This window comes from Verticillium alfalfae, genomic scaffold, assembly GCF_000150825.1.
Source record: "Verticillium alfalfae VaMs.102 supercont1.4 genomic scaffold, whole genome shotgun sequence".
In the NCBI taxonomy this organism is placed as follows: domain Eukaryota; kingdom Fungi; phylum Ascomycota; class Sordariomycetes; order Glomerellales; family Plectosphaerellaceae; genus Verticillium; species Verticillium alfalfae.
In genome coordinates, this window is record NW_003315035.1 from 1,698,626 (window position 1) to 1,724,197 (window position 25,572).

Here is a 25,572-nt window from a genome sequence, read left to right on the forward strand (position 1 = left end):
CAGTCGATAATGCCAAGTGTCTACAGATCAGCTCTCTCGTATCGAGAGCATGACTCAACGCTCGTGTAGGGTCTTGCTCGTTCGAGTCTGCTCGAGTATTTATCAGCTGGACGCCCACGCGCCAAGGGTAATTCTCATATATTCCACCATCCCACGCAGACGGCTGGTCACACTGCGAGTCAACTCTGGCCACTGGCGAGATCCAAGCCAGAGGCTTACACAAATCATGTAAGGCAGAATTGGTGTTGTTCAAGCTGTGGAAGTCCCCTCTTCCTATGCTTGACCAAATATCGCTGGCCGTCAGCTACAGATCGATTGAGTGATTGATACTTGAGGTTAATCGACATGGGCAATCAATCAGTCCGCGAAACGCATGCTATCTGTCTCCTTTGACAGACAATTTTGACCGATCCTTGTCGCTGACGCATTCAAGTAAGAGTGCAATGACCCCAGTCATGCGCTGGGCATGGCCGCAGATATGGACTAAGCTTGGCTGCCCTATACTTCATTGATTTGTACACATTTGATCGCGGCGTAACGATAACATGCCGCCTAGTAATATATCGATGTCTCACAAGGGGTGACCGCGCGCGTCAGGTAGCATCATGCCAAGTGGATCATGCATGAGAGCGAGGTATTCAGCACCACAACATCAGCAAAAGCAGAGTTCTCATCAGATGCATAATGTAACAAGAATAAACAGTAATTCGTTATTGAAGGTGAGCCTGAAAAGCAGGGCGGCAATCTCCGAAGTCTACCGATGAAGGGATATCCTCAAAGCTTCATTATTCACTCCTATTACCCCCAGCCATGACCAGCATTTCTCTCGCCACTTACAACTCGCCGAGGCCAAGGTGCTCGGGGTCAGCCTTGACAATGCGCAGGGTGTTGGTGTTGCCCTGACCACCCTTCCAGCCCTGAACGACAACGACGGTCTCGTTCTTGCCGAGGACGTTGAGGTCGATGGCGTGGTTGATGCCCCACTTGATACGGCGGTCGACATCCTCCTGCCAGTTGACCTTGTTGAAGTCGGGCTTGGACTCGGGGAACAGGAAGGGGTAGACACCACGGTACAAGTGGCTGTAGCGGGAGGAAGAGGCGTTCCTGGTGACCATGAGAATGGGGCACACGGGACGGTACTTGGAGATGAGGCGCGCAGAGTCACCCGAGGTGGAGAGGACGATGATGGCACCGGCGTTGAGGTCGAGAGAGGCGCGGACGGCGGCCATGGCGCAGGACTCGACAACGCTGACGGGACGACGAACCAGAGTGCAAATCTCTTCAAAGTGCGAAACGTAGGGAATCGTGTTCTCCGCCTTGAGACAGGCCTCGTGCATCTCGCTGACAGCCTCGTTGGGGTAGGCACCCTTGGCGGTCTCGCCAGACAGCATAACACAGTCGGCGCCATCGGTCACGGCGTTGCCGACGTCGCTGATTTCAGCACGAGTGGGGCGGGGGTTCTTGATCATAGACTCGAGCATCTGGGTGGCGCAGATGACGGGCTTGCCGGCCTGGTTGCACATGGCAATCAGCTTCTTCTGGGCAGCGAAGACCTCAGCGGCGGGAATCTCAATGCCGAGATCGCCACGGGCAACCATGACACCGTCGGTCTCGGCGAGAATCTCGGGGAAGTTGTTGAGACCCTGGCGGTTCTCGATCTTGGCAATGATCTGAATGTGCTTGCCCTCCTCGCCAAGAATGTCGCGAATGTCCTTGATGTCCTGGCCGCGGCGGATGAAGGAGGCAAAGACCATGTCGACGTTGTTCTTGACGCCGAACTTCAGGTCGTTCTTGTCCTTCTCGGACAGAGCGGGGAGATCGACATCAGTGTTGGGCAGGTTGACGCCCTTCTTGGAAGAGATGAAGCCGTTGTTGCGGGCCTTGACCTCGACAGTCTTGTCGTCCTTGATGGAGAGAACGTCGAAGGCAAGGACACCGTCATCAACATAGATGATACGGCCAGGCTCGATGACTTTGGTGATGTTCTTGTAGTCAACATACCTGGGAGTGAGGGTCAGAAGCTGTTCTGGCAGCGGAGGCGAGGATAAGGACGTACATGTTCTTGGTGTCGCAACGCAGTGGCGTACTGCTCATCTGTGGTGATGTTGAGGATGGTACCGGCGGCAAGGGGGATATCCTCGTCGTTCTTGGTGTTACCGGTACGGATCTCGGGGCCCTTGGTGTCGAAGGGCGATGGCGACCTGACGGCCCGAGCTGGGCCTTCTCGGCGGCGCGGGCATTGTCAATGACGGACTGGTGGTACTCGTAGCTGCCGTGCTAAGATGGAGTTGTTAGCTGAACCGCTCGTTTCTTGAGGGCAGTGCATCCCGGCACCTACAGAGAAGTTCATGCGGACAACGTTGAGACCAGCCTTGCGGAGCTTGTTGATGGCCTCAACAGAGTTGGTCTTGGGGCCAATGGTGCAGATGATGGAAGAGCGACGGTAGTTCTTCTCGGGGGTGAACGCCGTGTCGAGGTTGGCCAACCAGGCAATCTTGCCGCCGACATCGAGATGGTCCTTTGCGGTGGCAGCCATTGTGAGTGTGGTGCTGCTGTTGAGGTGGGCGGTGGAGGGGGTGTCTGTTTCTTTTCCAGAGCGGCACGGCCGTTCGATGAGGAGAGGAGGGGTAAAAAGACCAAAGGGGTTCCAGATGCGAAGCTCGTGGACGAGTTAAATACCAGTCGAACGAGAAGATGGTTAGAGAGATGAGGGAAATAAGGTAAGATGGGATTTTGTAGGAGAGATGAAGGGGTCGGAGAAAGACAAGCCAGGGAGGCTTTTTGGGCGATATGGAAGCAGACCAGCCAGAAAAAAAAGCACCCAATGGAGAGGGAAGCTGCGTCGGTGGTGCAGTTGCCCCTCCTCAATTGGTGTTTTGCCTTGTTGCTGCTACTGCGACCACGGCCGAGCCCCGCGCCTGAGCAGCCCGCGCACTGTCCTTACAGCTATTTTGGTACCCCACTGAGACGCGAAGCTGCCCCCACTCAGTGTCAGCTCCACTGAAAAGAACCCTGGCGGGCGACCTGACTGAGTGCAGCCATCCCAGCGCCTGTTACCTCAGACAGTGCGGCGATTTGAGCGGTGGGACTGGTCTGATACCTGTGCGAAAAATAAAAAATAGTGATGATCACTTCCAGGATGCAGAAACGCCGTAGGTATTCTGAGATCCCCGTCCTTGGACTCAGACTCTCAATAGACTTTCCTTTCCGATGCTTCGATAGTGGTGTCAGGCTCCAGCTTCAGATCTTGGGAGATGGCCGGGGCTCGGATGAGGGATTTCGTGAGTGCTCTCGTTGCTTCTGGCCTGCCTGCCCCCGGAGCTCCGTTCGCTGTTAAAGCCTCACCTCAATGAGCTTGAGCCTGGCCAACCGACCAAACAGACATGTCGGTCTGTCAGCATCAGGTCCCCTCAACAAACCAAAAGGGCCGTCTCAGGCACAGGCAGCGTCCCGCCGCCTTCCCCGACAACGGCAAGCGCCAAAGGCCCTAACTGATGGATCGCCTGGCGAATCACTCTCTTGTGATAGGATCGCCAGGCTCCGCTGCGAAGGAGCTCGGGCCATGGCTTATCGGCGAGCAACACGTGACCTGACCGCTGCTTCGGCGGGGTCCTCTGATCTTGGCAGGCGGGCCGTCGAGAAGCCTGGAGGGAGCTGGTGGACCCATTGGTTGTCGTGGCGTCTCGTGCGCTGTTGATCGGTCCCTGCATCTGCATCACCACCATCTCGTCGCCTGATACCAATACCTGCCATTTGTTAGCATCACGAAAACAGAGAGAGTAACCTTCACAGCTGAAGACGCCAGAGACATCGTCGAGGCCTGCGCTCCGAACTATCAGGACACCACCACCACCACCACCAACCAAACGAGGCACGACAGACTTACACAATGGTTGTATGTACCGCCCACCAACGAGCTCGGTGCTCGCCTGCCAGCAGCATCTAAACCTGCGCAATAGCTCCTCAACCTGCTGACACTGGGACTATGGTCAAAGCTCGGGCGTCTGACACACTACGCCGTCGATGCCGTGCTCAGTGCGTCGCTCTACTTGCCGCGGTTGTGTCGAACCAGTTGCTGACCGTTCCGTCTCGCAGTTTCCACGGTCCTCGCCGGCATGAAGCGCTCCACTGGCTTGACGTGAGTATCCGAATGCCATCAAGTCCGATTTTTGCAAGGAGCGGTCGACATGATCGCTGGAAACCCGGCTGGTTGGCTGACGCATGCCCCTTTGGGAACTCCTAGGCCTAGTTTCAAGACCGACAGAGCTGCTGGCGAAAACAAGGACGTTTCAAAATGGATCGACAAGTACCTCGGCGTCGGTGAATGGGTCATGGATCAGTCGGTCGCTATTGCTGGGTCCAGCGGCTGGTTCGAGAGGTCTCGGTAATGGCATGGTAGCTTTTCGCTCGGTCACACAACGGCGAGCCAGCCGGCTTCAACCCTTGGAGGAAATGACACGGGTTCTTGGGATAGTTGATCGTTCATCTCTGGATTTGTTGGCCCTTCAGATCCCCCCTCCGATATCTGGCGCGAGTCTGTTGAAGCTGGCCATATTGTCCGAGGCCGGCAATGCTCGTAGCTCTCTGCTTCGGTCCCTTCTGGTGTTGGCGTTATGAATGGAGTTGTGCATCGTTTAGAAAACAGGGCAATATCAAGGCAAATACTTCTGCAAGAGCGAGAATATAAGCAAAATGCATCCCGGGCTGTTCCAGGCCCGACACATCGGAACCCCATCCCGGACCCTAATGCCTCACGATTTCCCCTTCCCGTGCTCCACTCTCTCGGGTTTGTTATAGGCGAGACGGCGAAACCCACGGCACATAGCCGAGGTTACCCATAGGCAGTACCTTTGATACTGAAGCCTACCATTCGCTTTCCAGGTGCACGTGTTAAGACAATTAGACCTGGGTTGTGGCAACAATGATGTCGATACTGCTCTGGAATTATTCCTAAGCACAGCAGCCATCTTGAATCGGGCAAACCTAGACACCTCGAACTTCTACGCTCATCTGCTTGTAGTATGAAAATCTCCGTCCTCAGGGTCGTGCTCTGCCAAAAATTCAGGAGGCGGAACACCACTGTCACTTTCATCTTCTTCATGGTGATGATCCTTCCCACTCGTGCGCTTCCCCTCCTGATGGTTTTGCTCCTCACGTCCCGTGACCAACAAGTCCAACGGGACGTCGTTGTCACTCTCATCGGCCTCGTGATTCGATCTATCGTTTCTTCCTGCTTCTCCATGCGCTGGTCCTTGCTTTTCCGTGTTGTCCTCAACGAGCAACTTGTCCGGTGCTGGGGTAGGCTCGTCTGATGACTCGAGAGTATTCCGGAGCATCCTCTCGGCTTCTTCAAAGGCCTCCAGCTCGGCACCGACGGCGCATATGAGCAAATTCCAATTGTTGGCCACCGCAATGCCCACATACTCCTGGAGTTGTTCAATGACCCCTGCCATCCCGGCAACATGTTGTCGAAGGGCCTCCTCTGGCGAGGCAGCCTTCTCTTTACCCTTACCCGTCGGTTCGCCCTTCATAGCCTTTCGTAAGTTCGCCTCAAAGCCAGCAACAAGGGTCGCGCAGTCATTCCACAAGCCCAGCCCGGATTCGAGGGCCTCGCGGTCCTTGTCAATCTGGTTCTTGCGGGCCTCCAACATGTTAATCTCCCCCTGCCACCACTCCATGGCTAGTGCTGGTGTGCGTCTTTCCGGAATGAGCTGGAGAAACTCTTCGCCACTGGGAAGGCCCGTCATGCCTTCGTCCCCTCTCTCGCTCGCATCGGTCATCAGTACCTCGAGATCAAGGGGCTCGATAGGGGGGCGGCGCATCAATGAAGAAACTTCGCCCTCTACCTCTTTCATCGCGCCTCGGTAGCCGCTTAAGCCAGCCTCACGTCTGTTCTTGACGTCGTCCATCTTTCGTCCCAGCCAGCGACGGCGATTCCGCATACCCACTAATGTCTCTTCCATCTCGCGTATCTCCTGGTCAAGCGCTTGATGCTGGTCGCCTAGGGTACGCAGCTCCTTGGCCAACGGCTCTTAAAAAAAAATCAGCGAGCGAGTGAAGCTCCCGCGAGATGCCCTCTTGCTTCTTCGTCAATCTCTGCAGATACACCAGCGCTTTCTTGCGATCGGACAAAGCCGCCTCGACATGAGCATCCTCTTCAGCCTTGAGATTGGCTAGCGCCGTCATGGATCTTCGCAGGCCGTTCCGGGCAGCACGCAGACCCTGGGGCTTCGACGCCTTGGGCTGACGGATGGGAATGACGTCCCCTCGCGGCGTCGCGCGCGTTGGGTGGTCGAGGGACGCCGTCATGCGCGACCGCGAGGTGACGGTCGAGTAAAACGTTGCAGTCGGCGTGCTGCTGCCCGTGTCGCTGAAGGCGTCCGCATCGCTGGCGTTCGACGAGGTTGCGGTCTCGCTCCCAGCCACGAGACCCATGGCTTGCATATCGAGGAGGTCCTGCAGCTCTTTCCCGATGGCCTGTTCTCGTCGCTGCAGGGCGCGCCACGTGGAGTCTGCTGGGTTGGCCGCCTGCCTTTGAGACGTGGCATCGAAGACAACACTGCCAAGGCCTAGGCGGCTGGAGCCGGAACTCTTCATAGCACTCTTCCCGGGCCTCCGTTCTCGTGAGCGCGATGCGGGCGCCAAACGTTGCGGGATGACGATCGACGCTGCTATGGGAGGTGGTGGCCCATCGAAAGCATGATGGGGCTTGAGCTTAGACGATGAGCCGGTCGAACTGGCCCTCTCGTTCCATGGGTCGGGGTCCGCAGGAGAAGGTGACCGCAAGAATAGTCCTCCCTTTGCAGCGTAGGGATCCTCAGAAAGGATCGAGTCGTCTTGTCTTGGCGATAGGTTGTCCAGATCGTAATCATCAGATCTACGTCGTTTCTCATGGAATGGCAACAAGGGTGCGCTGCCACGAGGCGACGATAGCCGGTCTAGAAACGAGGATTTTGAAGGTGCCATGGCGAAGGAAGCAGCGATTTGGGGTTCTACAGCAAGATTCGCAGAGATCAAGGTGGCTTGGGTATTTCGTGGATATCTGTTCTAAAGCCAGGAGAGCTGTAGACAACCCATGCTGAGCCGACAACAATTGTTGGCTGTTTGGACCGACGCTGGACAAGAAGGGTCAAATCGACAGACGAAGGGTTAGAAGCGGAAGGTAGATAGCCGTCTTTTTCGTCTCCAGAGGTGCTGGCTGCCTGGCTCGCATCACGGAGGGCCAAAATGACCCGTGTTGGAGGATGTGGTTTGTTCACGGGGGAGGAGCATGTGAGAGTGAGCGTGTGAGCTTGCTTCCAAGCTCGCGACGTCACAGGATTGGCGGCTGGTTGCTCCCTGGGCCACGGGCGCGCTCTGTTTACATAAGCTCGCGTGCCAGGAAGCTCAGCTCTGGCGAGGAGCTGGTGCACCTTAGCGGTCTTCTCATACTGAGGTCCCTTCGTCTTTTTTTCGGTAATGGTCAACAATGGCGTAGAGACCTGACCACGTGTACGTTTGGCAGCAAAATACATGATCCCTCCTTTGTGCAGTTGGTCCTACTTGTGATCGTGTCGTATTTGTCACGAACTCGCGCGCATTATGACTTTGATCCAAGGGATGAGAGCTGGCCCCCGAAGCTTTCTTTCCAGGGGCCATGTGTGCCAATGTCCCCACTGTTGGCCCCTGAAGCTCAGAGCATCGACAGACTCTCTGGAGGTGTGATCTTACCTAATCAGGTTAGTGACAGCTGGCCAGTGCCTTGAATGCTCCCCCTTCTCAGCGAGTTAGTTGATCCCAATGCAAAACCCGACCCCGGAGCCCAGAGCCTGAGCCTGAACCTGAACCTGAGCCTGGTCAGAATCCACCGCAGCACCAGCCGCCAGGTCCTGCTGTCGCAGCCACCCACCCAACCCCTCAGAATCACAACATTTGATCGCCAACCTCTCCCTCTCCTTAGGTACGGACGAAAGAAGTCTCGCGCCGACATTGACGTTCACGCTGACGCTGACGCTGACACCAGCGACGCCCGTTCTCCATCACCCACCGAGTCTCCCTGATCCTTTATCGTCGGCCTAAACCATCATCATACGGCGACCATACTAGGAAGTGTGTGTGTGTGTGTGTGTGTGTGTGTGCACTCGCCCTCGCCCCTCGTCTCCCTGCTCGCGACGCGGCCATGGATCAGCAGCAGCAACAGCAGCAGTATCCTCCCGGCCCTCCACGAAGGACTGGCACGTACGGCTCGCAACACGACGAATTGCACATGCCCCCCGCAGGCATGGCTCAGTCCGGTCCCACCTCGCCGCGCGAATACCCCTCCTCCGCCTCGGGGCCCCAGATCAAGCTGGACCAGGCCTCGCCCAGCACTGCTTCCTACCACAGCTCATCGTCTGTGCCTAACGTCTTGCAACCCGGCGGCATGGGAAGCGGCTCGCGACCTTCGCCCATGAGCGCCAACACTGCGCCCAATCTCCCCACGCTACAGAGCCCCAGCCAGCAGTCCCAGCAGTCCGAGTACGCAGCACCGTCGAAACCACCGACCCTCAGCTTGTCGCACAGCTACTCTCGCTCTTCCCCTGCCGCGGGCTTCGACGGCTCGTCTAGCTTTTCGCCCTACACACCGACAACGCCTGGTGGCACGACGCCGTCGCAGTACATGTCTCCCTCCGATGGAAGATACAACGCACCAGGGTCCCAGAGGGTCGTTTCGAACACCCCCCTGGGTCTGGCTGACATCCGGCCCCGTGCGGATTCGAGCATGTCAGATGGCGTTCCGGGCACTTCTGGCTACGACCTGGCGAACGCGCAGCCTGGTGCCAGCAACTACCTTGCGCCATGGGCACTCTATGCTTTTGATTGGTGCAAGTGGACACCTCAAGGGAACAGCGCAGGCAAGCTGGCAGTTGGCAGCTACCTCGAGGACGGCCACAACTTTGTACGTCCCTTTCTCTAGACACGCAAGCTCACCCCTAGCTCATCATACTCGGCAGATCCAAATCCTTGACACCCAAGTGGTGCCCAGTCCATCCGATGGTCAGCAATCGGGCGGCGCAAAGCACAGCCTAGAGTTCTCCAAGATCGCCGAGGCCACACATTCGTACCCCGTCACGCGACTACTCTGGGAGCCTCCTTCGTCGCAGAAGCAGTCTACCGACCTGCTTGCCACGTCAGGGGATCACCTCCGGCTCTGGTCGCTGCCCTCCGAGTCGGCGCCCACGCAGCAGAGCAACTCGATCAACAACAAGCGGGAAACGACCGCCACCAAATTAACACCGCTCGCTCTCCTCTCCAACTCAAAAACCCCCGACCACACTGCGCCCCTGACATCTCTGGACTGGAATACCGTCTCCCCGAGCTTGATCATCACCTCCAGCATTGATACGACCTGCACCATCTGGGATATTCCATCGTTGACGGCCAAGACCCAGTTGATTGCGCACGACAAGGAGGTCTACGACGTACGCTTCTGCGCCAATAGTGTTGACGTGTTTGTTAGCTGCGGTCAAGACGGCAGCGTACGCATGTTTGATCTTCGCAGCCTCGAGCATAGTACCATCATTTACGAGCCCACGTCCAAGGACGACCGAGGTATGTTGTTTCTGGCTTCACACCTGTTCGTTGACAAGATTGCTAACACTGTTCCGAGACGCCAATGGTGGAAGAATCAGTCCTACTCTGGCCCAGCAGACCATGACGAACCCTCCGCCCTTGATGAGGCTTGCTACGTCGCCCCATGATACTCATCTTCTCGCGACCTTTGCGCAAGACTCAAACATCATCCGCATTTTGGACGTCCGACAGCCCGGTCAGGCTTTGCTAGAGCTCCGCGGTCACGGTGGCTCTGTCAACTGTGTAGAGTGGTCGCCCTTGAGAAGAGGCACGCTGGCCTCGGGAGCGGATGACTGCCAGGTCCTGATCTGGGACCTTCTTAACTCGACTGGAGCCATGAACGGAGCTGGCCAGCCCGACAGCTACCGCAACCCATCGGCAAGCTGGCAATGTGACCACGAGATTGGAAACCTAGGCTGGGTGCCCCACATGGCGAATGGCGAATATGGTGACTGGCTGGGCGTCACTGCCGGAAGGGGGGTTTGGGGTGTCAAGATGCCATGATATTCATGACAACAACCACGCGCAGCGACACTCCTACGAGATGGAACTGTGGTGTCCACGCTCGCAAGGCCTTGGCTCACTGCGTGTGGAACTTGCATGGCGAAGCCCGGCGTTTGGGTCCAGCATTGCCTCCACGTGTATTTGGTATGTCTGTTGGGGATTCTCGCTTTTGCAGGCGCTCAGTATCCATGGACTGATGTCTTCAAAAGCCAGTTTCTCGCTAGGATGATGAGATGACAATGAGGACAGTGATCGGTCATGAGTATACAAGGTTGGGTGAGTACGACGAGTTAGATTGGCGGGAGACGTCATATGCAGCAGGCGCTGGCACATGACTGAGGCTCAGCTGTGACGGAGTTCAGCTATTCAAATGTGTATTCGTTACAGTCTTGCTCCGTGCCGGCCTCGGCTTACTTCTTTCACTGTGATGACGGCTTTCCCCCACACCTTCCTGTCCATCATGTCTTGGAGAGCCAGCCTGCGGGACGCTGTCGAGTCCGCTATAACGGGTATCATACACGACAGGGACGACGGCGCCCGAGTCGATCAAGGATTGCAGACCGCTCCATAGCACCTCGTCCTCCTCCGGTGATCGCCGCAAAGTTTCGCCGAAACGCTTTCAGTGTCAGCACTCCACTCTCGTGGGCGACCAGAGGAGGGGGTTCTTACGTATCCGATCAGAGACGCCTGCTTCAACAGCAGGCGATTCGCAGGGACGTTCTCAATCTCGCCGCCAGCAAATCCAACTATGAGAAGCTTCCCGAAATGAGCCGTGCATTTCAAGGACAAATTGAGCAGGCCGACGGGGTCAAAAACAACGTCGACACCATCGCCCCCAGTCAGGTCGAGCACTCGCTTCCACCATTCCTTTTCATCGGAGTAGTTGATGCAGGCCTCAGCACCGTATTTCCTCGCTACGGCGCATTTCTCCGCAGAACCCGCCGTTCCGATGACGCGACAGCCCATGGCCTTGGCAACTTGGACGGCCATGATACCCAGACCACCTGCCGCAGCATGAACGAGAACAGTCTGCCCAGGCTGTAAACCAGCCCTCACGAAGGCTCCGTAGGCAACGGGAAGGGTGGCAGCTATCCCGGCCGCGCCGGAGACGTCCCACGAAGAAGGGATCCGGCGCACGACAGCAGTCGAGGGGAGGGCGATGACCTCGCTGTATGCTCCCGTGTGGCCGGCGAAGACCTTGTCGCCAGGCTTGAAGGTGGAGCGCGAGGGCGCCGAGAGGATGGTCCCGGCGAGCTCCAGGCCGAGAGTAAAAGGAGGACGAACGAGTGAGCGGTTGTTCTGATGCTTTCCTTGGGCGTAGAGGATGTCCACGAAGTTCACTCCTGCCGCTTCGACCTCGATGAGGAAACCATCTTGCGCTGGCGTTGGCGTTGGGACCTCAGTGGTATGGATCTGTTCAAGTTTCTGGAGTGGTCAGCCTCTTTTCTGTGTAATTCTCCTGATCAACTTCATACTGTGACAAACTCGTCTATGACAATTGCCTTCATTGTAAGCAAAGTGATACTTCGTACACAGTCCCAAGATGAACCAGTCATAGGTCGTCGATAGGAGCCCAATTGAATGAATTGAGAAAACACGAAAGACTGAGTAGCCGAAGTATGTTGGATAACATTATATCGCCGATCTCATCATTCACAGAAACAACAGCTCCTCAGCAAACGAACCGGCGGTTATTGGTCTCTACCCTCGGTAGTTGGGATAGTGAATGAGGAGGTGGGGTCCGGTGTACGGTGAGCAACTCGGTGTACCTTGGTGAACACCTTCGACCGGCGGTCCGTGCACTCAAGGCCAGCTGGGTTCCTTTCTCCTACCAGCTTCGACCAACCAAAAAGTCACGTCGCGAACCTCGACTGGACTGCCTTTATCCTCTCCCAACTCTCCGTCCCCCCGATATCTTTGGGCGCAGACTCCAACTGCCAACGTACAAATACCGCGTCCACCCCGAGACAAAGAGCGGACGCGCGCGCAGTCGACTTGAATTCTTCCAACCCTCGCGCCTTCCGTCCAGCCAGAACCTTGATCGAAAGCAGCCCAGTACTTTTGGCCAGAGGCAATCGCCTCACCTTCCAACCAAGATGGCTTCCAACTATAATCAGTTCGATGACTCCGACGATGACGAAGCTTTCAACCCGGCCCCTGCCGATGTCTCTGATGACGAGAATGCCAACGGCGATGCTGATCACCAGAGGAGCGACGCAAGGGATCACAGTCCTGCCCACGACGATGAAGAGGAGGCATCGCCGGTTGCCGCCAGGTCAGGAAGTCGCGCCGTGAATGACGACGAAGCTGAAGAGGACGAGGATGATGAAGACGATCAGCCACGGGGCAGGGCCGGCGATGACGATGAGGACGACGAAGATGACGAGGATGACGAGGATGATGTTCAGCAGGTACGCACCCTCTGTAGCCTGACCTCTGGTCGTGCATGCCCTCCGGAGCCCCCATGTTGTTCATACGGCGCATGATGCTAACGTGTATCTCACAGGGCCATCGTCGCAAGCGCCACCGAGACAGGCGCGCCGCTTTCTTCGATATCGAAGCCGAAGTCGACGACGAGGAAGACGGCGAGGATGACGAAAAAGACGGCGAAGAGATAGGAGACTTTATCGACAACGAACATCCTGACGACGTTGTCGATACCGGAAGACTCAATGACGATCGCAGGCACCGCGAGCTTGACCGTCAGCGAGAGCTGGAGTCCAGCATGGACGCCGAGAAGCAAGCCGAGATCCTCCGCCAACGTTACGGCAATCGTCGCGCAGCCAAGGGCTTCGGTGACTCGACCGTGGTTCCCAAGCGTCTGCTGATGCCTAGTGTTGACGATCCCACTATTTGGGCCGTGCGATGCAAGGAAGGAAAGGAGCGAGAGGTCGTCTTCTCTATTCAGAAGAGGATCCAAGAGCGCATGGGCACAAAAGAGGAGATGGCCATCATCTCTGCCTTTGAGCGTGGCGGTACCAACTCGGTCATGAAGGGCTATATCTACGTTGAGGCAGCGCGTTCTGGCGATATCATGGCCGCACTCGATGGCATGCTCAACGTCTACCCCCGAAGCAAGCTGATTCTGGTTGAGATCAAAGACCGTCCCGATCTTCTGCGCGTCACCAAGACCGCGACCCTAGAGCCAGGAGCGTGGGTTCGGCTCAAGAGGCCACAGAAACACGCTGGCGACCTGGGTCAAGTTGTTGATGTTACCGAGAGTGGCCTTGAAGCTCGCGTTCGTTTCATCCCCAGACTGGACTATGGTGTACGGGACGACTCCGCCACCCAGATTACGGCTGATGGCAAACGCAAGCGTCCGGTCGGCATGCCCGGCCCTCGGCCTCCGCAGCGCCTCTTCAACGAGGCCGAGGCTCGCAAGCGACACCCTCGGTTCATCCAAGGCAACCCTCAAACCAAAATCTGGACCTACATGGGAGATGATTTCGAGAATGGCTTCCAGGTGAAGGAATACAAGATTCAGCAGCTGGTTGTTACCGATGTCAACCCTACTCTAGAGGAGGTCACTCGTTTCGCCTCAGGTGCCGAGGACGGCACGGAAAACCTTGATCTGAAGGCGCTTGCTGCAAGCCTGAAGGACAGCAACACCAACGTCACATATCTGCCCGGCGATGTTATTGAGGTGTACGAAGGCGAGCAGAAGGGCGTCGTCGGTCGAGCTACCACCGTTTCTGGTGACATCGTCACCTTGGAGGTTATCGAGGGCGTCTTGGCGGGTCAAGTCATCGAAGTGCCCACCAAAGGCTTGCGCAAGCGTTTCAAGGAGGGTGACCATGTAAAGGTCATCGGTGGCAGCAGATTCCGGGATGAAGTTGGTATGGTTGTCAAGATTCAAGACGATCGTGTCACCTTTGTCACCGATCAGACAAACATGGAAGTCACCGTCTTCAGCAAGGATGTACGCGAGGCCAGCGACATGGGCGGCCAGGGATCCCTCGGCCAGTACTCGCTGCTTGATCTTGTTCAACTGGATCCCACGACTGTCGGATGCATCGTTAAAGTCGATCGCGAATCGGTCGCTGTCCTCGACCAAAATGGCGACGCCCGTCAAGTCGTGCCGTCGCAGATCACCAACAAACTCCCTCAGAGAAAGATTGCTGTTGCGGCCGACAGAAACGGATCAGAAATCCGCCTTGATGACGTTGTCCGTGAATGGGGTGGCCAGCAGAGACAGGGCAAGATCATCCACATCTACCGATCTTACATCTATTTGCACAGCCATGACAACAAGGAGAATGCTGGTGTGTTTGTGACCAGGGCAGGCAACGTCACCACTATCGCAGCCAAGGGTGGGCGCGTGGTCCCCAGCGGCCCCAATCTGGACCAGATGAACCCTGCCATGAAGAGGCTTCCTGCTGGCTCAGATGGCAAGATGGCGCCCCCCAAGTCCTTTGGTCGTGATCGCGCGCTTGGCCAGACTGTCATTATCAAGAAGGGCGGCTACAAAGGTCTGCTGGGTATTGTCAAGGATACCACGGAAACACATGCACGGGTTGAGCTGCATACCAAGAGCAAAACCGTCAGTGTGCCCAAAGACCATCTCAGCTACAAGGACAAGAACACGGGAGCCGTCATCGATATTGGTGGCCGTGGAGGCCGTGGAAGGGGCGGCGGCTTTGGCAGCGGAGGTGGTCGCGGCGGCGGCGACTCGGGCTGGCAGGGAGGTCGCACACCCATGGCCGGCGCAGAGCGTACTCCGGCGTGGGGCTCTAGGAGTAAGTTTCACTTATCATTACTGATATTAAACCCGTCACTGACAAAGGCACAGCACCCGCAGCGAACCACGGTGGTAGAACCCCCGCTTGGAAGTCGAGCGGATCGGGTGATCTTGGTTCCCGCACGCCTGCATGGGCGGATGGCTCACGCACAGCTTATGGAGGTGACGGCAGCCGTACCGCCTACGGCAGCGGGAATCGAACACCGGCGTGGCAATCTGGTGCCCGTACGCCTGCCCCTGGTGGCGATGCGTTCGGCCTTGGATCAAGAACGCCAGCTTACGGCGCTGATACCTGGGCTCGATCAGACGCGGCTATGGAGAGCTTCAGCGCAACGCCGCTGCTAGTGAGGTGAATCCATGAGGCGGCTACTCAGCTTCCGCCGCTACGATGCTTCCCAACGCCCGGTGCTGGCTCAGCGGCACCCACACCCGGAGCGCTCCAATGCCCCTACACCAGGCGCCTACTCAGCCCCCACACCCGGAGCCGTCAACGCGCCAACACCCGGCGCTGGGCCGGCGGTTGGGGCGGCGCGGATGCTGGCCCCAACCCCAGCGCCGCTGCGCCACACCCGCTGCCAGCGGCTTCTCGTCCGGCGCGGCTACTACAGCGCGCCCACACCAGCAGCATACGGCGCGCCCGAGACACCTGCTGCGAGCGGTCCTCGCTACACGGATGACGATTAGGGCTCCACTCACCACGTGTCAGTTCGGGTTTCGAAAGCATAATGGTGGTATTGGAGGGATGGCTTGGAGGGACAGCATGGCTTGCGCATCGCGAGCAAGAAGCACGGTGGCAGAGCACAGGGCTCGCATGAGAGATTGTCACATGATTGGCAAACAAAAAATGGCTCGGCCTGGGTCAGGCCTTGAGGAGTTTGCTGCGCTTGGTATCATATTGTACAGTAACACAAAACAGTTGTAGAGCAATCGCGTCACTTTGCATCCGACCACAATATTCAAAGAGCACCTCAAGGGTCTGCCGTCCATACATGCGATATCGAACGAAGTATCTACTTTTGTCGAAGTTGCAGCTTCGATTCTCCGAGGAATTGTTTTCTACTTCGGGTCACTTGAGACTCGACAGTGTCACCTGGTTTTCAGGCAAGCAATGAGGCCCCTGTGCCTTGTCGTGGTCAGCAATCCAAAATTCATTAAACGTCGTATACATACTATTAAATGTGCGTGATAACTATTATGTACCTGTAGTCAAATCATGCCAGCTCGTGAGTTCTTGGTCCATTATTGTCATCGCCCTCATGCTGCAGCCATTGTGCATTACCGTCCAGTTCTCTCACAACTGACGGCGGCGACGTGTCCCGCAACTCGGCCGGATTACCGTACCGGTACCCTCCTGGTCCCTTTACAACCCCATCCTCATGGCAGCCGTTCAGATTGGCGTCGACTGGCTGCCGACGTTTTGAAGAACCAGCCCGGGCCTTACGCTTCCGCCAGAGCAAGAAGCCTGCCGCCAGGAACGCCAGAACGACCGCCCCGGCCGCGGCGCCGATGCCTGCCATGGCGCCAGTAGACAGCCCACCGCCATCCCCGGCTGTATCGTCACCTGGTGGCGACGCCGTCTCGGTATTGAGCCCGGTGCTTGCAGGGCCAACGTCAACTTCGTCTGGGGTGAGCACCTTCCAGAACCCATCCCACGACGCCGCCCAGTCGTTGGAGCCACTCTCAATGACTTCGTCGCTCTCCTGAATGGCCACCACGTCGGGCGAGGCCTGCACCTTTGGCCCGGGCGCCTGGGCCACAAACCACTTGTCTTGGTTCCAGTTGGCGCCCAGAAAGGCATCCTGCAGGAAGGCCCGGCCGAGGGTGTAGAGGCCGTCGCCGCCGGTGAAGCAGGGAAAGTACGGCTTGGGATCGCCGTTGACGAGAGGGGCAGTGAGCGTGAGATTTAAGTGTGAGAAAGGAACGCGGACGACAAGGGTCTCAGTGTTCGAGCTGGCGAGAAAGGTGAAGGCGAGGACAGAGGCAGAGGATACTACGAGGGGCCAGTAGGGATCACTGGTGTTCCAGAGGTATAAGCCAAGGTCAGAGTCGTAGATGACGGGGAGGTGCGAGGCAATATTATCGCAGGTAGACTTCGGGAGCGTGAGATACGGGGAGCAGCCGTCGACATAGACGGGAAGGGCGCTGCCCATGGTGTCGTTGTTGGCCGTCAGGAGGTTGTCTTGTTTGGTGTCGAAAGTGAAGGGTGACGCGCCCTGTACAACCTCTAGGCTGATGTCCCTGAGGGTGATCGGGGCTTCGTGGAAGCTGGTAGCCGTAACGAGGACATCGCCTATGACACGATTCTGGTCATAACCGCCGAACCACAGAGAGCCACCGAGCGGAGGCTGCATGGAGCCAATGTGAAGGCCGAAAGAGTTGGAGGGAACATCGCCTCTCTCCCAGAGCCTGCCAGGAATGAGGGTGGCGTTGATAGGGTATGTGCTGGTGGTAAAGGATTGATTGATGGCACTGGGACCGCCGACGCCGAGGCAACCAGCCGACATAGGGTACCATTGGCCCCCAGGGTAGGCCATCATCTGCGACTCGATGAGCACAAGGCTTGAATCTGCGACTCTGGCGTGTCCAATATCCGCGGAATCAACCCAAGAGACGAAGTCGCCGCCGCGGACGGACATGCCGAGCATCGACTCCTTGTGAGGTGGCGAGAACCGGATACCCATGTCGGAGCCAGTTCTCTCCATCTCGGACTGAGCCCTGTTGTATGTGCCGGCCATGGAGGCATAGCAGCCCTCCGAGATGTTAAGCCGGCAGTAGTCGGTAGAAATGACAAATGTCTGGAACGGCCGTCCCGGGAAGAGTGCGAGCTTGGAATCGGAGCCCACGGTGACCTCGACGGCAGGCCATGGGCCATCAGCGCCATAGCCCCTGGATGACCATTGTGCTTGAATGGGGGCTTGTGCGTTGACTTGAGAGATGTCAGAGAAGAGAAAGAAGTTGAACACGGCGCTAATATAGCTAAAATATCTGACTTTGAATACTGCCATCGCGGGCTATCGAAAACAGCTTTGCAAGCCGCCTGCTGGTGTTGAGCGGACAAAACATAAAATCAGTTTCCAGATGTTGAATAGAATGCTTCGGAAAGGGAGAAGGGGACGTAAGGACCATAAGAATCACAGTAAAACTTGGCCAGCTCAGCTACGAGCGCCTTTCCCTATGATTTCCATGCACATGGCAAGGCTAGGCAATATATCGAACGGGCTTCGAAGGGATTCCGAACCCTTGAGCCATGGCCAGAGGAACTGGTTGGTCAGGAGCCAGACGTCGTGCCACATGATATTCTGCACCCTGCACACAGCGCACACGGCGCAGGCAAAATCCAACCCAGTATGTAACAGGCTTGCATGACAGCTGATCTTTGTACGGGAAACACTTCCGGCCCTGAACTCGTCTTGAGCGTCTATTGAGTTACTTGTACTACCAAAAGACCATTGTGAGTGGCCATGCGTTTGCTCCCAGTGGATACCGCAAACTCAATGAGGCTCGTCGGACAGGGGTTAACGGCAACAGACAGGGCGCCAACAGCCTTCTCCCCGATGGCCGCCAAATGACCGGGGTTGTGGTGTCGAGTCGAAAATGAGCCTTTTCGCCTAACACAAGGGTCATTTCATCCAAGGTAGACGAGAAGGCCAGTTCGTCCCTCGGGAGTTGCCGTGACCAACACGCGTCTGCCGACGTGCGACGCCGTGTCGCCCGTTCATAAACTCAAGCATTCTCCCCGTCGTCAATTTCACCAGACAGTCTGAACTGAACACTGAAGTCTTCAAGCGTTCCCCAGTTCGTAGCCATGGCAGCGCAGTTCTTCCGTTCTCTGACGTCGCCTACATACGCGCGACTTTCTACCGCGGAACATGGCGCCAACTCACCTGATGGTGGTCTAGGAAGCAGTCCCCGTCTGGCCGCGCTTCTTGCCTCGAAACGCTTTCGCTGGGTTGCCTGCCTGATCATCTTGACCACCTTCGTTTTATTCGGTCTGCAGGGCCATGATCACTTCGCCGGTTCGGCGCCAGCACAAGAGGCGGGACAACCAAGCGTTCCGGAGTCCTCGTCATCAAAAGCCCCCGGCCACGACCATGACTGGTCGCGCTTCGCATACACCCAATATGTGACGAACAGCGAGTACCTCTGCAACTCCGTTATGCTGTTTGAGAGCCTCGCCAGGCTACAGAGCAAAGCAGATCGCGTCATGATGTACCCCGGGCGCATGCTGGAGCCCACGGCATCCGAGAGCGCTACGCTCGACGGCCGTCTTCTCATCAAGGCACGTGAACAGTACGGCGTCAAGCTGGTGCCGATTGAGGTTCAGCATAGAACCGGGAAAGATTGTATGTGCCATTTTTTCTCTCTAGGTTCTTTCCCTTTGTACAGCAAGTGAGCAATTTGCCAACGTGTCATCCCCGATCCTCTAGCGACATGGGCGGATTCCTTTACGAAGCTCCTAGCCTTCAACCAGACCAACTACGATCGCGTCCTCTCGCTCGACTCGGATTCCGTCGTAGTCCAGAATATGGACGAACTCTTCCTGCTCCCGCCCTGCCCCGTCGCCATGCCCCGCGCCTACTGGCTCTTCCCCGAGAAACCCATCCTCTCCTCCCAGTTACTACTCGCCACCCCCTCGGCGACCGAATTCGCCCGCGTCCAGGACCGCGTCAACGCTGCTGGGCCAGATGACTACGACATGGAAATCGTCAACTACCTTTACAAGGACACGGCCCTTGTCATACCCCACCGTCCGTATGACCTGTTAACGTCAGAGTTCCGCGCGACGACGCACGAGATGTACCTCGGCTCCAAGGAGGAGGTGTGGGATCCGGTGGCCGTCTTCAACGAGGCCAAGTTTCTGCATTTCTCGGACTGGCCTGTCCCCAAGCCATGGCTGCCGACGCCCGAAAACCTGCTGAACGAGAAGCAGCCTAAGTGTGTCAAGAAAGACGATGGAAGCGAGGATTGCACGGCTCGAACGATCTGGAACCGTATCTATGCCGAGTTCAGGGAGAGAAGAAAGGTGAGTCCCATGCTGTGTCCAATCAACGTTTCCTAGAGGCGTGCTGACCGGGCTGCAGGACATTTGCGGCCTTGCATGAACATCTGGAGACAATGCGGCGGATTGCAAACCACCGCTTCAAGCCGTTGCTCCATCTGACGAAGCTCACTTCCAGAGACCGCCCCATGACTGGGTCACCATGTCCAACTTTTGGCTTTCAAAGATCTGGGAGCTCGCTCATCCCTTGACAACTCCATGGCTAGCACCATGACTCGTCACGGCTCGTCTCCACACATTGGACATTTTGCAGTCCCTCTGCCGTCTTCAGTGGCGCAATGGCCGGTGTCACTTGCGCTGAGTGATTGGCTCTTGGAGGTTTACCTGCAAATAAGTCCCAACTCTCAAGCCTACACTTGCGTAAAATCTGGAGATTCCAGCCCATAGTGGTAGTCGAGCTTTTGCTTTGACTCTCTACGTGGGCATGGTTTCTGCCGCCCTTTGCGCTCCAGGCCTAGGACGGTCATCACATACGCGTCAACGGCCCCAACTATCAACGAATGCCGTCGCCGGTGCTCACGCAACAACATCTGCGACTTGGACGACCCGCCTCCGCCTTTGCATCTCCGCCTTTGATGTGGGTGAAGAACAGGTGTCCGATGTTATGATCCACTCCTGCGCGCACTGCGAATCACTGTCGCGCCGGCTAAGAGTGCCTATCATCCTGCGCATTGACCAGAGAAGGCGACCGTTGCGCGATCATGAAGGCATGCCTGAATTTGTTGCGAATGAGGGACGCAGTCAGACATCTCTTTTTCTCAGTCGAGATGCTCTCGCTGGTATCGTCTACCAAATATCACACGGAGGAACTCGCCCGGAGGTCTTTGACATCTGTGGGTTACCAGAGTGGTCTTGTCGCGGAAATCCTAGGCAGATATCGAACGAGACGCCACGATCTGAGGTTTTGACACAATTGACTGGGAGAGGAGGACACCTTTGTGAGATGAACCCTATAACCACAATCACATGTCTTGAGAGATGTGTAGATAAAAGACTAGAACAAACTGTCAACACTCTCAGTAGAGTCAGTCTGTCGAGCCTCAAATTCTGTGTATGCTGACATACCCCCGATCTCTCATTTGGGGCCATGGCATGTTGAGTCTTCAGGCCTGCCGTGTACCCAGCCTGACGTTGCCTGGCCAGGCTGGTCCCCGAATATCTCGCAGTTCTTGCGGTCGATGTTCGTATTATATTCCTAGCCGTATGAGCCACAAGCCAGTCGACCATTCACTCATCAGCCGCCATTCACGCTCTCCGCGCCACCAGGCTATGTGGCCTCGTCAAATTCTCATAGTTGACTTCCCCAGCACATCACTGGACAGCTCGGTGGTCAGATTCCGGTACCAGCAAGCCACATTTAAATAAGCTGGGCCATAGACCCGAGTTCAGTGCTACTCAGTCGCCTCTTAGGCTAAAAGCAGCGAGGCTCCAGGCCGTAGACGAGCTCTGTTTTACCCCGCGTCCTCTCTCCTACTCAGCCGTTGGCCGAGCGTCCAAAGGCACTGCCGTCATCTTACCCGGCCCAGAGGCCCGCAATATGGACGAACCCCGTGGGACGAGGATCGGTTTGACCGAGCACATTACCAAAACAAGGCGGCTGGAGGTTTCGCCGCGTCGAGGCCCTTTCACGGGGAATCCCTGGGATCAGCGAGATATGGCTCTGAGTCTTGATTAGGTAGGTAGTCTATGTTGATAGAATAGATCGCCGCCCGCTCTGTGTTGGTCGGACCTAAGCACAAGTGGCTACAGGCTTGAGTGGCTCGGTCCATTACCACCCCAGCGCCCAGCGTAGCACTTTCGGCACAGCTGAAATCTGCATGAAAAGCGCATGGTGACATGAGAGTCCACCGACGTAGCACTTCAAGTCGAATGGCTTCTTTGAACCCAAATCAGGTCGGTGATTCCACAACGAGCACAGACCTTGGCGACGTCTAGGCCCCATTGCCCAAGCTCCGAGGTGTCCCATTGATGCTGGACAAATTGACTGGCTGATATAGGGCATTTTACCCGACGACAAACCCCGCGATCAGCGTCCAGTGAAATAAAGAAGTCGCGACGCCCAACCGTGGTTCCATGCCAGCCATTACATCTCTAAAGAAACGTGTAACGGAAACCCCACCCATGCCCCGAGGCATATAAAGATGTATCGGCTTGACGTATTTTCTAAAGCAGTCAGCCCCCTCAGGCCAACGCGAGAAGTCAAACATCACGATACCCTGCGCGTACGGAAACGACATTTTCCAGCTCAGCAAATTCGTCTTGCCGCCCTTCAGCCACCATGGTCCGTCCCTCCACCCTCCTGACAGCGCTGTGGGCTAGTACCGCCGCCAGCCTGCGCGTGCGTTCCGTGGTCCACAGCGGCAAGGGCTGTCCGCAAGACACAAAGGTGTCCTGGTCATCCGCGGACGAAGCCTTCGTCTTCATGTTCCACGACTTTAGCGAAACTCTCGCCGCCGGCACGACGACGTCCTGCCAGGTACACGTCCAGATCGACGAGGGCGAGGCCGGCAAGGCCCTGCTCGTTGAGGACGCGACGCTCCGCGGCGGGCTGTACGTCAGCCCCGTGACCAAGGCCGAGTTTCTCACCGTTGCCTTTTGGTCGGAGAATGCCTCAGATTCGGTAAGCCGGGTTGTGGGCGTCACTTGAGCTGAATGAGGCAAATCCGAGAGGCGGCGCTAACACAAGATTCCAGACGTCCAAGGAGTCGACCATCGTGGCCGGTGTCGGGCCAATCTCGCGCAACGTTGCAGTCTCGCAGAGCCTCGACTTTGCGTCGAGGTGCGTGGGGAGCGATGGATACGTGGGGATCCTCAATGTCAACTTCCGCATCGTGGCACAGGGCAGCGGAAAGGTCACCTTCGGGCGAGAACGTGGAAGTGGCGCGCCTGTGACCGAGGTGCTGAAGTACAAATGGCAGAGCTGCTGAGCGGATGATAATGTCCGGGTGGTAGCATGTGTGGAGATGTTAAAAGGATTGAGAACGAGAGTGAGCCCGGTGTAAGTTGCAATAAGGGGGGCGGGCCGATCTTGGGTCTCATCAGTCGCTTGTGCGCTCGACTAGTCGGGGTGCTTGGATGGTAGCTAGCCAGAATACAGTCTGTGTGTTCTCGACCCAGCTGCAAAACTTCGATTCATCATGAATGGTGGATGCTCGTGGGGTCGCAGGGGTGGTTCTCGACATGCAGAAAATATCACCATGTTAGTCTGCCCGAAATGTAAGGGGCATTCGGCTTTGGCGATTCAGGGTAGAATGCAGATTCGCGGGTCGACTGAAATATCGGTCTCCCGCCACCGAGTTCCGCTTCTTCGTCAGACATTTGCGTCTGGCGACCCATGACACGGCACGATTGCAACGCTGCCCGACAGTTAGAGTGGCACGATGATACCTTTTCAGCGGAGACACTGACTTGCGATTAGACGTTGACTGGCCATGAGGAAAGCTACTGACCCACGTAGGCACGTGGACAATATACTTCTCTGGGTGCCCACAAGATGATCAGCGGCCTTGAATTCGGGTTGGTTATACATGCAATTTGAGTCTGCGGAGCGCGGAGACTGCTCGGAGCGGCTTACCGTAGGGCGGCATCCCGATATCTTTGGCTGGCGACTTGTACTGCTCCCTCCCCAAAGGCTCCGGGGGGAGAACAAAAAGTCTTGGGGAGCGGGGAAGTTGAGGGATGAAGTCTTGACATGGGGCAACGGCGTTGGGAAGATCCAGGTACCGGCAGGACGCAAGACAGCGACGCCATGCCTGTCACGCAAACAGTTGCTCGGTGATCCGATTTGAAGCTGTTACCCCCCACCCCCACCCATCATGTAACTTCAGTAGACCGCCTGCGGAATCAGACGGCAAGACAGCCTGCACACGTAACAACGTCCGAATCGGAAAAAAAGTCATCTCTCGCGGGAATATATGGGCTGACGGTGATGAAGCGTCGTTTAGATGGCGATACAAGTGTCGATTTGGCAAGGTTCCTCGCAAGGCCCCTGGCCCCTGGCAACGTCCCTTTTGCTTGGAAGGTAGTATGACATCAGTGAGATGCGGAACTCCTGCATGTGGGCTATTTGGTGATGCAGGGAAGCTGAAGGAAGGGACAGTTGGAGGGTCGGTTGGCCGAGCCAAGAAACACCCGAACGGTTGAGTTTCGTTGTTCAGGGGTCGATATCACTGACTACCGTCCATAACGCTAGCGTGGATCCGCTGCAGGGAAACGATCGCGATCGGCCGCATGTGGCGTGGTTGGTCGGGATGGCGCTGATTGGCATCGCAAAAGTAAAGAACGCGTGGATGACTGAGATGCCAAGGGTGAGATTTGTACGACGGGATCTTCTGGGCATCTCGAACAGGCGAGTCAACTGAAGGCATCCAGCTGGCATCCCCAAGGCCGTGGCTCACGAGAGAGAGGTTACGCAGTCGGGGGCATAAGCGCCATCATTACGGATGCATGGCGTTGGCGAGGCAGAGACGGTCACAGCTGCGCAATGAAGGTCTGGCGAGAGTTGAGAGCAGTGGGATAAGAGACAGAGGAGCGGCAAGCCGCCGAATGCTTCGCCGAGTCGGGAATCCCGCGCGCCGAACGACTGGTGATGTGTTAGCCTAGTGCCTGGGCGAGTTCACAAGACGATCCTTCCGAGTCTGATGGAGGGAGGGAAGTCTGTTTTTTTTTCCTCATTCCAATGTACGCAGTAAGCTCGTCCAGAATGCCCCGCCGAGCTAGCAGGGCTGGTATCAAACCAAGAGCATGGCAATGAGACGAAGCATTCCCGTGTGACGCAGCGTGGCCTCTGCAGCGTGGAAGCAGCGTGAGGACAATCATAGCATTGGTCTATAACTGGCCGCTGTTTTGTGGCGAACTTCGGTCCTGCTTGGAAGAGCATCAAGCGGTGAATGCGTTGAGGCGTTGAATGTCCATCACCAAGGCCCGGAAGGTGAAGATGATTTGCAGGTCAGGGGCGCGGAGAAGATGCGGACTTTCAGGAGAGCGGCGGTCCAGACTGTGAGCACCAACAGCGCTCGAAATGTCTTTGGTGACGAATGCCGAGTGTTTGCCAAGCCGGTCTGCGAAGGATGAAGTGATTAGGTGGCTTGGGATGGAGGGTAGGTGGTGGATGGTCGGTGGACGAGATGCTTTCGGACGTCGTAGTCGCTGCCATGTTGTGGGCCTTGGTGGGGACCGGCCCGCTTGTTGTGCCGATCCTTAGCGCGCATCGCTCCTGCCCGCCGCCCACAGTGAATGAATGTTCGACTTCACCCCTCCGTTGGCCTCCCAGTCTATGGCGTTTCCCATTTCTCTCCTTCCAGAAACACCTTTGCTGCTTTCTTCACACCCAAGGAATCCCAACGAGCCAAGAATCATCTCCACTCCACCACTTCACGCCTTTCCTTCAGGCTCGGGAACAACCTCAGGCTCGAGAACGACCTCAAGTACAAGAGTACGCATGCTTATCAAGGCTCTCTCCCGACACGAATGCAAAAGACCTCGAGGACACGGCTGACCCTTGCTGCTTGGCCAACCACTAGCCCTCGAGCACGTCTTGGCTTGTTCGACTGAGACTACCATCCTTGCGCTTCTCAGCTGGCCGGGCTGCTTGGCCTTGCATCCGTCCCCTTCGCGATTGTGTCAACCGGCACACGTCCGGCACATGTCTGCTCAATGTGTCTCCTGATGGTAAGTATGA

At 56.7% G+C, this 25,572-nt stretch overlaps 9 protein-coding genes across 9 annotated transcripts; 5 read left to right on the forward strand and 4 right to left on the reverse strand.

Moving 5' to 3' along the window:
- Positions 1–690: 690 nt before the first annotated feature.
- On the reverse strand, positions 691–2,671 carry VDBG_03977 (pyruvate kinase; the record flags this gene model as incomplete). The annotated part of the gene is made up of 3 exons (XM_003005978.1): positions 691–2,001; positions 2,057–2,277; positions 2,339–2,671. 3 exons carry the CDS (start codon positions 2,534–2,536, stop codon positions 834–836), a joined length of 1,587 nt encoding a protein of 528 aa, XP_003006024.1.
- A 1,060-nt stretch (positions 2,672–3,731) lies between these two features.
- Positions 3,732–5,006, forward strand: VDBG_03978 (conserved hypothetical protein; the record flags this gene model as incomplete). The annotated part of the gene is made up of 4 exons (XM_003005979.1): positions 3,732–3,895; positions 3,960–4,035; positions 4,096–4,138; positions 4,244–5,006. 4 exons carry the CDS (start codon positions 3,890–3,892, stop codon positions 4,386–4,388), a joined length of 270 nt encoding a protein of 89 aa, XP_003006025.1.
- VDBG_03979 (conserved hypothetical protein) lies at positions 5,007–6,966 on the reverse strand (the record flags this gene model as incomplete). The annotated part of the gene is made up of 2 exons (XM_003005980.1): positions 5,007–6,029; positions 6,109–6,966. The coding sequence occupies 2 exons, from the start codon at positions 6,964–6,966 to the stop codon at positions 5,007–5,009; spliced, it is 1,881 nt and encodes a 626-aa protein (XP_003006026.1).
- A 1,192-nt stretch (positions 6,967–8,158) lies between these two features.
- On the forward strand, positions 8,159–10,319 carry VDBG_03980 (WD repeat-containing protein; the record flags this gene model as incomplete). Its single annotated transcript, XM_003005981.1, has 4 exons — positions 8,159–8,917; positions 8,973–9,570; positions 9,629–10,011; positions 10,305–10,319. 4 exons carry the CDS (start codon positions 8,159–8,161, stop codon positions 10,317–10,319), a joined length of 1,755 nt encoding a protein of 584 aa, XP_003006027.1.
- An 84-nt stretch (positions 10,320–10,403) lies between these two features.
- Positions 10,404–11,603, reverse strand: VDBG_03981 (zeta-crystallin; the record flags this gene model as incomplete). Its single annotated transcript, XM_003005982.1, has 4 exons — positions 10,404–10,441; positions 10,543–10,711; positions 10,765–11,520; positions 11,571–11,603. 4 exons carry the CDS (start codon positions 11,601–11,603, stop codon positions 10,404–10,406), a joined length of 996 nt encoding a protein of 331 aa, XP_003006028.1.
- Positions 11,604–12,191: 588 nt separating this feature from the next.
- On the forward strand, positions 12,192–15,517 carry VDBG_03982 (transcription elongation factor SPT5; the record flags this gene model as incomplete). Its single annotated transcript, XM_003005983.1, has 4 exons — positions 12,192–12,506; positions 12,602–14,831; positions 14,885–15,177; positions 15,251–15,517. The coding sequence occupies 4 exons, from the start codon at positions 12,192–12,194 to the stop codon at positions 15,515–15,517; spliced, it is 3,105 nt and encodes a 1,034-aa protein (XP_003006029.1).
- A 527-nt stretch (positions 15,518–16,044) lies between these two features.
- Positions 16,045–17,838, reverse strand: VDBG_03983 (conserved hypothetical protein; the record flags this gene model as incomplete). The annotated part of the gene is made up of 1 exon (XM_003005984.1): positions 16,045–17,838. The coding sequence occupies one exon, from the start codon at positions 17,836–17,838 to the stop codon at positions 16,045–16,047; it is 1,794 nt and encodes a 597-aa protein (XP_003006030.1).
- Positions 17,839–18,638: 800 nt separating this feature from the next.
- VDBG_03984 (glucose N-acetyltransferase) lies at positions 18,639–20,197 on the forward strand (the record flags this gene model as incomplete). The annotated part of the gene is made up of 3 exons (XM_003005985.1): positions 18,639–19,176; positions 19,261–19,856; positions 20,099–20,197. The coding sequence occupies 3 exons, from the start codon at positions 18,639–18,641 to the stop codon at positions 20,195–20,197; spliced, it is 1,233 nt and encodes a 410-aa protein (XP_003006031.1).
- Positions 20,198–22,170: 1,973 nt separating this feature from the next.
- Positions 22,171–22,819, forward strand: VDBG_03985 (predicted protein; the record flags this gene model as incomplete). The annotated part of the gene is made up of 2 exons (XM_003005986.1): positions 22,171–22,512; positions 22,586–22,819. The coding sequence occupies 2 exons, from the start codon at positions 22,171–22,173 to the stop codon at positions 22,817–22,819; spliced, it is 576 nt and encodes a 191-aa protein (XP_003006032.1).
- Positions 22,820–25,572: the final 2,753 nt, after the last annotated feature.